At 40.8% G+C, this 11,531-nt stretch overlaps 1 protein-coding gene across 1 annotated transcript; it reads right to left on the reverse strand.

The window, feature by feature from the left end:
* Positions 1-1,317: 1,317 nt before the first annotated feature.
* On the reverse strand, positions 1,318-8,193 carry il1fma (interleukin-1 family member A). Its single transcript, XM_033629149.2, has 7 exons — positions 8,040-8,193; positions 7,806-7,924; positions 6,431-6,527; positions 3,837-4,230; positions 3,067-3,192; positions 2,811-2,944; positions 1,318-2,289 (listed from the first exon to the last, which is right to left on the reverse strand). Exons 1-7 carry the CDS (start codon positions 8,049-8,051, stop codon positions 2,077-2,079), a joined length of 1,095 nt encoding a protein of 364 aa, XP_033485040.1. The 5' UTR covers positions 8,052-8,193; the 3' UTR covers positions 1,318-2,076.
* Between the last annotated feature and the right edge of the window lie 3,338 nt (positions 8,194-11,531).

Below are 11,531 nucleotides of genomic sequence, written 5' to 3' on the forward strand. Positions count from 1 at the left end.
AGTTTATTGAAAATGTACGTCTCATGTCTATCACTGAAATTACATTTTTTTTAAAGCCTCTGGAAACCCAAATCCACAATAGCCTTCTAACTACAGTATGTAATTTAGGGTCTTATGTACATAATATTAAACATGTAAAAACAATTAGAAATCAGTTTCCATCCAAATTCGAAATATCTGTCTTTTAAGTTTTTGTACATTCTTGAAATTGGGTTTGATTTGGCCGTGGTTATCTCTGAGATTTATTACGCAATAAATTCCAAACCAATCATAAATCATCCGTCAGTTGTCTCATCCCGCCCCCCAGTGGCAGCGCAACAAAACCTTTCTGCTCCAGCTAAATCTGCCTCTTTGAGTCTGAGCCAACTCGTCTCTACATAGCCTTTTGCGATTAGCTACCCAGAGCTCAGGACAGCAGTGTTACTTAAAATTATTTTATTGTTTAGTGGAGTCTGAGAAACAGCTTTCTAGTCTGATGTTTAGAAAATACAGATCGTAAACTGGCTGAACCGCTTGGCTGCAACCCAGCGGAGGTTCTGCCTCCAGCAGGCTCCCAGCAGCGCTCGAATCAGGTTGACCGGCTCCAGAGCCCGGACAATCCAAGCCTTTGCGTGGAGCTGCAGGAAGAGGCGGCTTGTGAGCGGCCGGGCACCCTTCCTCACCCCTAACCCCAACCCCAAGCAGTCAGCTTTGCTACGCATAAACATATCCCCAATCGCGGAGGTGATGATGCGGGAAACAACACAATTTTAGCCGGAGGGGAACATTATTCGAGGCGGGCAAATACTTCTACACAACGCCAGAGAGACAGCCGGCTGGCACCGGCCTCTCCCGCTTTGAGGGTCGGTGTGTGAAAATGCTATTATCAGAAAAACAGAGCAGATTTATGTTTTCAATGAAAACGTATCTCAATGAAGAAAGGCAAAGCGCCAGCCTCCCGTTGTCATTCATCTCAGCTAACATTGCATGTAAAAGTTATGCTAACTATTCTACGAAGTAACATTAATATGAATCACAAAACATTTTGAAACTTACCATTCAGTGACCACCTGAAAAGAATCATTTTCAGCTGGCAGGGCTTCTGCTTTGTCCTCTGAATCATCAGAGGGCTCAAACATGTACGGCTGGATTAAATTTGTGGCAGCCATTGCTGAGCCAGGGAGATGTCAATCAAAGCGTTATCTGCCATGCCCACTCTGTCCTGGCAAGTGGTCTAAACAGCAAAATGAGCTGTTTTTAAACCAGGTTTTCTAATAGTTATGAATGGTTATTTTCACTCAGACTTTTGTGGATGATTAATGAGACACTCAACTTTGATATAATATATGCATTTTTACTATTTCAAGCTGTGTTTCCAAAGGCTTTAAACTCTGTGCTGAGAGTGTGATTCAACACTTTCACTTACTGTAACATACACAAAATACACAGTTTACCAATACATACCTAAGATCACAGTGTGCTCATAGAAGAGGCATACACATTGATATTATAATATAATATCCAGTACATCTTGAAATTGTTATTGAAAAGGATTTTCCAAATATCATCTCCATACAGTATATATGAGTATACAGAACATTTAACATTAAAACCAGTGTGCCTGTGTTGTTACATTAATCTCATGTCTTTATGTAATACAACATCTCTTGACTAATATATCAGAAAGTAGAGTAAATAATGTGACTATCACATCAACTTTATTTTGAAAATATACAGTTTTTAATAAAAGTAACATTCCTTAAATGCAAAATGATAATGCTTTAAAAACACACAATCTGCTTGAAAGGCCACTTTTAACAAAACTGATTACATTCTTAAACACACACACAAACACACACACATATATGTTTTTAATTAGATATCATTGTATGATACATATCTACGCACTTCTGCAATAGCAGAATTCGACTCAGTGGCGTGTGTTTCCGTCACCAGGCCAGGTGGCAACAAAACAGAAGAGATCCTCTCGTGTTTTTCTTTTGTTTAATGTCAAGTCACAAATAAAATTCACCAGTGAATTTTAAATGTTAAACTTGACTGAGAACTGAGGACGTGTCAAAGGAAAGTGACTCTCCATCATTTTCGAATGATGAAGAGGAACGCTTCATCTCCCGCCCCTCCCTCCAGTTCCGCCATTTTGACTGCGTCGGCGTTGTCGATTTGGATGAACCAGCCGCCGTGCAGCGCCGACTCAAACTTCCGCTGAGGCGACCCCTTCATGAAAAAGACGAAGGACAGGGCGTTCTCGTCGCTCTTGGAGATCTTCTTCAGCCTGCTCTTCTCGCAAGTCTACAACAAACATGGATATCCATCAGAGAGAGCACAGGTGGTCGTTCAACATCCTGGCAGTGAGATGATTGCTTCGCTCACAAGTATCACAGTCAACATTATCAACCTATCCTCTGACAGTAATTGGTCCCAGGTCAAGATCCCAATCCTACACTTTGGACTTTGATTTCTATGCAGCTCCTATTTTTAAATAACCCATAGAGAGAGACTCTCACTGCAGCCTGTTCTATTTTGTTCAGAAAATGTCGGCGTGCAATCCCGTTGTGGATGATAAACGAGGTGCAGACTTCTGTTTGTGTCACAGAGAGGTGGTAATGAGGAAATACAGTGAGTGCTGGACAGAGCAGTGAGTGACAACAACCCCGCCCACATTTAAGAGAATTGTTTGCAGTGGAAACACTATGGGTCCAGATACCATGTCTGAAGGGTTACTTTTGGTTCCAAAGGTACCATACCGAAAGTGTTTGGTGGAAACAGGGCTTGTGTGAACCTGAACTCAATCACTTAGTCACAGTTATTACCTCCACTTGTAGAAATACCCGGTCGTCTTCCTTGCAGCACCTGAGGAAGCAGTTGGACTGGCTGATGTTTAGGACCACTGGCAGTCCTCTGTAAGAGTTACCGGTTGACTTGTAGTAGTAGATGGTCATGTCCGCTGAACACAGAAGAAACAAAAGGAATTTCACGACTGAAAAGTTAAATTAAAAACTCATTAAGTATTTCTGTAAATTATTCCTGTGATAAGCAGATGGCACGTTGCTGCTCTGAATGACAAACCTGGGTTCGGTGAAGAAAAGATGGTCCCATGCGAACAGAGACCTTTGAGGTAATGGTGAGACACGACGTGTTCGACTGGAGTTTTCAACGATTTTAGCTGTTTGAAACTGTCACCTCCTCTTGGAACTGAAACCGACACAGGGAACAATCAAACAAGGGTCATCCTGTTTTTAAACCATTCTCCCCCTTTGTAGGAAAAAAAAGGAACAGGGGTGATCGATTCCTCTCTCACACTTATGTGTACATGTATAGGTTTTACCCAAAAATAGGGAGTTGCATCGCACATTAGCGATCTGTAACTTTGCTCTCTGATCAGAATTAAACACATAATGCAAAAACGTAACTCTTGACTGTTTTCTTAATGCCTAAAACATGTTGTGCCAAGAGGTCAACTTTTCATGTGCTAAAAAATTAATATTTTTTACTGTAGATACATTAAATACATTTATACTTTACTAGTTTTACTTTTAAAAAAGTGTTATGTTGTATTTGGTCCCTTTAAGTAAAACTTCTTAATACTTCCTCCACCTCTGCTCTTTGATACCTTTTACCTTGTCCGCTTTGTTTGTCCATGTGATTCAGTTTTCTGCTTCTTTAGCTCTTTTTTTTAATATTTCTTGATGTCAGATATTGAATGATGATCATCTCTGACTGCGCGAAACACCAGGGACAACGGTGCAAATAAGTCTATGACTGTTCTGTCCCTGTTTGTGATGTTTATATTTAAAGAAGAAAGGAGAAGACAGGGGATTAAAACCCAACTTACTCACCAAGCACCACCTTGCTGGATTCTGCCACCACCACAATGTCATTAAAGGTACATCCTGCCCCGTGACATTCCTGACATGGGCTCCCAGCATTGCAGCCTCTCCCTCTCACCACAGAGATACTGGTTTTCTTCATGGAAATGATGAACAGATCCCCCCTCTCCCCATTCTCCACATTCTCCACATTGTTTCCAGCAGAGCAAACGTCCTCCAAAATATCACCGTCCTCCTTCCCTTCTTCCTCCTGCCCCACACCGTTCTCTTCCAGGTCTTCCTCCCTCCTCATCTCCATGCTGAAACTGAGTGTTGCCGACTCCTTGTTGAAGGGATACAAAGTGTCTTCAGCGGGGAAGGACTGCTCAGTGTGTTCCTGCTTCCTGCTGGCCTTGTGCACCGTCTTGAAACCAGAAGGAGGAGACAGAGGTGGATGTGAGCATTGAGCATCTGCGTCTCTTTATGTCTGACACTTGGGTGTGTGTGGGTGTTTGGGTGTGTCCGTGTGTGTATCTGTCTTATTGGCTGTGAGAAACACCTTAATACACAGCTAATGTTAAAGTTGACCTATGTTGACCTATTTCTAGTGCCAACACAATGTAATTTAAAGGGACAGTCCAGATAATTTGAAGTGGCATTATATGAAGTACTTTTACATAATAAGTGTATTACCTACAGCGGGTGTCTATCGGGAGGACAGCCCTTTCAGATAGGAAAGGCTGGTAACGGCTCCAGTTCCTCTTGTCAAAGCCACAGGACTCCACTGACAAAAACAGTCATTTTGGCTTGCTGAACAGGTGAGCAGCAGGTCTACCACTGCCTCGATCAGTTAGTTTGTGTTATTATGTGAAATTGGAGAATCTGATCTAACTCTCTTGAACACCAAAGTCACACAATAACACAAACTAACTGATCGGGGCAGCGGTAGACCAGCAGCTCCTGTGTTCAGTGGTGTTAAATTACTGTTTTTCTAACTGGAGTCTGACTTTGAAGAGAGCGTAGACAATGTATTCGATTCCCCATTGAAAATAAACGCAGTAAGGTAAAATGGTGAAAATGTTCTGAATATATTCTACACATGAACTCTGTGAACATGATTTCTGTTTTGCTGCTGTAGTACATTAGCTTCCATGTTGGTACTCCTGTCTGCTTCCTCAAACTGGGGGCATGCTGACAGACCTCTACTGTATGTAATACACTGACTATGGGTGAGTACCTCATACAGCCTCACTTTAAACAATCCAAACTATCCCTTAATATAAAGACAGCGTTACGGGTCAGATCTTACTATATAATGACGAAAAATCTTTCTGTGGGTGTGTCCTCACTGACTTGGTCAGTCCATGTGAAATTTGGCACAGTGGTAGAGGGTCATGGGAGGATGCGAATGAAGCAATATTACATCAATTGGCCAAAGGGGGGCGCTATAGCAACCGATTGAAATTGCAAACTTTGAATGGGCATATCTCATGCCCCGTATGTCGTAGAGACATGAAACTTTGCACAGAGATGCCTCTCCTCATGAGGAACACATTTGCCTCAAGAACCCATAACTTCAGGTTATATAGATTTTCCGCCATTTTGAATTTTTTGAAAAAACACTTAAAATCGATCTCTTCCTAGGAAGTTTGACCGATCTGCATGAAACTCGGTGAACATAATCTAGGGACCAATATCTAAAGTTCCCTCTTGGCAAAAGTTGGAAAACTTACTAAAACTGACCTTCTATAAGGCAATGAATATTGTGGAGGGCATGGCTCATCACATAAAGGTGTATAACATCTCAAGGGTTTCACTGATCACCACGCAACTTTGTAGGCATATGACCACACATAATCTGAGGGGACCCCTCCATTATTGACCCCATCAAACAAAATGGGGGCGCTAGAGAGCTAATTTCTTATCTAGGCCTAACCGCCATATCGATTTTTACTAAACTTGGTAGATATGTAGAACAGGACGCCTCAAGGTGACTGGAGAAATTTAACTCTAATTGGCAACTGGGTGGCGCTATAACAACAGAAAAATGCTTAAAAATGGCTAATTTTTGGTATGACTAAGTCATGGTATGGTATGCTGCTGCAACAAGGGCTAGCTGCACCTTTCCCATGTGAACTACCAGTGTGCCCCACTTATAAGTCAATACAACATATAAACACTTTAACTATCTGCCTTTCAACGTTCTACCTCAACTACTAATGTACAGTTTTAGCCCACTAACTATCCCACTATTGGCAATGGTACTACTGTACTTTCAATAAAGGAATCGTACTATCAAAACACAAAAACTCTGTCTGAATACATTGCTCTTCTTAATGGGTTCAGTTAACTATTTAATCTGCAATTTCCTATGACCTGTATCCCAAACACACACCATGTGAAACTGTACATGGGCAACTGTGCACTCAATGGGTATGGACTAGTTTTAGAATAATTTAAATAAAAACAATTAATGACATGTCAGCAAACACACTGAATACTTTTGCCCCCACGTGTGTCTAGTGGAGCCTCATGCAACAATATGTCCTGGAGATGCTGTGATTATCGCATCTGAAATATAAACTCTACCTTTAGTGTGTTCAATGTGGAGGACATGAACTCACCAGCATTGGATTATCTTTAGCTAACAGCTGTGCGAACTCCTCAGGTGGGATGTCCTGCAGGTCCATGTTGTTAATCTGCATCAGTTTGTCTCCTCTCCTGAAAGAAAAAAGCTTTAAACTTTATTAAAGGTTTTTGTATCAGTGTAATCAAAATATTTACTAAAGGGTTCTTTTCATTGGTTTTTAAAGGCTTATTTGCAAAAAGGTGATGTCACATACTCTCATCCTCCAGTTAGGGTTGAGAAGTATTTTAATCTAAGTCTGATGACAGCTGGTAGGTTGTTGTCTGATCAAACCACGCAGTCCTGATTAAGTTTTTGGGTGTTTAAATTTTAAAATCTAAAATAAATAATGTAATTTTTTTTTTTTTTTTTAAGACTCTGATGTTGCTTATTAAGTCATGATTATTTAATGTTATGGAGAAATACCTACAATTTGAAATGCTCTATCAAAAACAAACAAACAAACCAAAAAAAAAAAGAAGAAATAAGTTTAGTTACACGTGTTTTATTACTGCTGCAACAACTGGTTATTAATCTGCAAATTATTTTCTCAGTCCATTGCTTAATTATTTAGTCTGGGGAATCTCTAAAATCTCTCAAATCTCTTGTTTTTTAAGACCAACAGGGCAAAACCCCCAAAATACTGTGAAATAAATTACAAGAAAGAAAAGCAGGAAACCCCATTAGAGGATCTGAAACCAGCGAGTATTTGAAATTTTTGAACGATAGTTGTCTGAATTTATGAATCAATTACCAAAATAGTAGTCACTTATTTTTTTGTCAATCACAAAATCAATCAATTATTAGTTTCAGGTATAAATAACACTGTAAAAACATTTCTTGCTATTTATCAGCCCCATTATAAAGTAGTGTATTATTAGTGTTTGTTCTTCTGTCTGAACTTTAAATCATGGAATTTTTTTTTTTTTTGCCTTATTTATTCTTCTTACCTGCTAGAGTTTATTTTTAAATTTCCTCTTATATCAGAGTTTAAATTTTAATTATTTAACAGGTTTTTATAAACTTTACATGTAAAAAATTGCACCTCATTTATTTTTGTTTAATGTTCTTTCAATGCCTTTTGTCAAAAATTACATTTTGTTAAACCTTTTAATGCCTTCGTTCTCATGGTGTCTGTAATGTATCTTACTATTTGTTCATTTGTTAATGCATTTCTACTTTACATTTACAAAGTAAAACACTTTGTGGTCAGTGCTTGAAATGTGCCACACAATTAAAATACCTCTTATTTGTATTTATTCTTAAAATAGTATGATACAATAAATAGAGGTTTGGTGAGAGACTCTGAAAAAAAAGTTTGGTTATATTAGTCAAAAATAAAGCATCTGTGGAACAGTGTATCTGATTCATACCTGACAAACATCTTTTCTCCAATCTCTTTTTTGTACTTCACCACATTCTCCACTTCATACTGGTGTTTTCCGTCATGGATCTGGTGGACAATCAGCACGCCCCCCTTAACCCGAGAATCCTGACGTTTGGGAATGAATTAACAAATTTAACACCAACCAATATATACAATCATGAAATGCATCTGATCTCAGTGTATCTAGTGGTGTTCAGTGTTCAAAGATTGTGTCACCCACCTGCAGGTCCATGGTGCCGACAGCGTCTGTTCCTGATAATGTCAAAGACTTACACCAGTGACAGTGCCAGTCTTTTAAAGTGCGTTTGTGCTTCTGCTTTGTATGACCAGAAAGGGAAGTGGGAACGAAGGGCCACCGACGCGACCATGGATGTGGAACTGATGTCAGAAGGGGAAGTTAATGAAGATGAGTAAATCTTAAATGAAAAGGGGAAAGGGTGTATGAATTTTATTAGAAAACAGAACTTGAGAAAAAGGTAAGACGTAATCAGTGAAGTTATTTTATTGTTGATGCAGATTTTTCTAACAGCAGCAGAGGTCTCACTAATGAAGGTCATCTTACTCTGACATACACCATCCTGTACTGTGTGGCATAGAGCAGTTAACAAGTCATATGAAACGCCTTTTTATTCCTTTACTGCTTGTTCACTTCCTTTATTATTATCAGTAGCCCTCCAATAACCTGACAGCTACCACACTTACTGTCAAAAATTAGCATAAAGACACAAAACGCTGAACAGAGAGAAGAGGAAAGGACAACCGTCTCTTTTAGTTTGCCACATCAGACATGGGAACTACTGGAAGAATCTGACTTCCTCTGTGACAGTAGATAACTGTAGTCAAGAGTAAACAATAAAAATGTGATACTATGTGTGTCTGATGTATCCAGCCAGAAACGGAAGAGAAAAGTAACGGTTGTTCACAAACTGGGATGCTCAGTTTGTTGTGTTTTTGCTTCACGTTATGTCAGGGTGGTATTTTATTGAAAGGTAAACATGGCCAAACAGTGGTCCAGCTCTTTACCTGAGGTCATGGGATTCTGCCCACCCACTCAGCATGTGTTTTGTGGACTTGGATAAGACTTGCAACTGCATCCCTTGGGGAGTCTTGTGGGGGGTATTGCGGGATTACAGGGTACTGGTGTCTCTGCTACAAGCCATCCGGTCCCTGTTTGACCAAAGTGAGAGCAACATCCGCATACTTGGCGTACAGTCAAATGCTTTCTCAGTAGGTGTTGCCCTCCACCAGGGCTGTCCCATGTCACTGATCCTGTTTCTGATTTTCATGGACAGGATCTTGAGGTGCAGCCAGGGGGAGGAAAGGGTCTGGTTTGGGAAGCTCAGAATTGTGTTTTTGCAGATGATGTGGTTCTGTTGGCTTCATCACACTGTGACCTCCAGCATGCACTGCAGCCGAGTGTGAAGCCAAATTTGAGGTCATGGCTCTCTGCCAGAAGACGGTGGATTGCTCCCTCTGGGTTGGGAGACAGTTACTGCCTCAAGCGAGGGAGTTCTAGTGTTTTGGGGTCTTGTTCACGTGTGAGGGTAGAATACGAGTGAGTACGAGATGGATCTGCAGTTTGGTACGGTATCTGCAGTGATGTGAGCACTACACATTGTTGTGGTGTAGAGGGAGCTGAGCCAGAAGGCGAAGCTTTCGATTTACTGGTCCATCTACGTCCCAACCCTCACCTATGGTCATGAGCTCTGGGTAATGACCAAAAGAATGAGATTGCGAATACAAGCTGCCAAAATGAGTTTCCTCCGTGGGGTGGCTGGGCTCAGCCTTAGAGATAGGGTGAGGAGCTCGGACATTCGGAGGGAGCTCGGAGTAGAGCCGCTGCTCCTTTGTGTCGAAAGAGGTCAGTTGAGGTGGTTCAGGCATCTGATCAGGATGCCTCCTGTTAGAGGTGTTATGGGCACGTCCCACTGGCAGGAGCCCCCGGGGCAGACCCAGGACATGCTTGAGGGATTAAATATCTCATCTGGCCTGGGAATGCCTCAGGGGCCCTCAGCATCAGCGTCGCCAGACAGATTTTACTGGGGCACCTGCCCTAGTATTGATCTGCAGTGCCCCAGTAAAAATTTCACCAGTAAAAAATTCACTTCAGAGTTTTAACTCCACATAGCATACACAGTATATATATGGTAATTCATGCATGCGCTACTCCATTCACTCCTCGTACACAGTGCGCGCATGGCTACGGGCCAGAACAATGCATAGTGCGTCCAAATTCACACCTGTTCTTCTCTATGGATTTTCTCCGCAACCGTGCATCATAGCGAGAAGCACTTGTCGGTAGTCCAATGCTTTTACAGCGAAAAAAAATGATAAAGTTAGACTAAAATTATGTATAACAGAGCTTTCATACAGCTTTGCACACACATTACTCTTGGATGGATTACTCGCGAATGCATGCTCGCACAGAAATGCCACGCATATCACATGAAAGTGCAGGAGCAGAGCGTTCATGTGATACCACACACATCATTGTGCTGCCATCCCATCACGCTATAAATACAGATCAAGTGTCTACAAAATAAAAACCTGACAAATTTCTTTATAATCCATTATACAGATCTTGTTATCAGTCACTTCATATAGTGAGGAATATCGTATCTTACTACGTCTTAGGCTTGCGTGTGTTTCTCCCTGTCTATCCACATTTGTAGTCCGGCTTTCAAGATGCAAATATCTCCATATTGTCCAGTTGACACTCCATCAAACTTCGTATGACAAAACCAGCGCACTTCACCTTTGCGCACCCAGACAACTGTTGCCTAGTTATGCATGCATGACAGGGCCGTAGTCACCATACACATTGACAGGGACATGTCCCCCCCAATGCCCAAAATGCCCCCCGAATATATAACTGAAACTGAAAAACAAATATTATCTTGGAGGACATCATTGCACTTGGTTGACTATTTTTCTATGATCTTAGATGTAAATATTGCATGTTTCTTTCAGATAAAACACATTTTTGACTTGTGAATGAGTCAATGGAATTTCTTGCAATAATGAAAAAATACTGGCAATCATGTCCGCCTGGCACAAACCACATGTTTTGGACAACTGTGAAGTGACAGAATGTTCCACCATCATGGTTCTTATATTGTTTTGTCATCAGAAAAATGGCTAAAAATATCCGGTTTTGGTACCAGAAAAATGGCCAAAAATATGTGGTTTTGTCACCAGAAAAATGGCCAAAAATATCTGGTTTTGTCACCAGAAAAATGGCTAAAAATATCCGGTTTTGTTACCAGAAAAATGGCTAAAAATATCTGGTTTTGTCACCAGTAAAAATGACTAAAGATATCCGGTTTTGTTACCAGAAAAATGGCTAAAAGTATCTGGTTTTGTCGCCCCAAATTCAATTTTGCAAGTGCACAAGTAGGCCAAATGCATCAGTTCATTCAGGTGGTTAATCAAAGATCCAGTCAACAACATAATCTGATCTGATTGTATAGTTTAAAGCACTATTTAAGCTTTTTTATTATAAATAAGTGCTAAAAAAAATTTTGCTTGCGGGCTTGGCGCACTCGCATGTATTCTCTGTGCCCCAGCTGTGCCCCAGTACAGTCTTAGGTCTAGTGACGCCCCTAGCCCTCAGGAGGAGCTGGAAAGCATTGCTGGGTAAAGGGACGTCTGGGGTGCTTTGCTTGGCCAAGCTGATGAAAATGAATGGATGGATTGTGAATATTGTGATGTG

This window comes from Epinephelus lanceolatus, chromosome 2 (assembly GCF_041903045.1).
Source record: "Epinephelus lanceolatus isolate andai-2023 chromosome 2, ASM4190304v1, whole genome shotgun sequence".
Classification (NCBI taxonomy): domain Eukaryota; kingdom Metazoa; phylum Chordata; class Actinopteri; order Perciformes; family Serranidae; genus Epinephelus; species Epinephelus lanceolatus.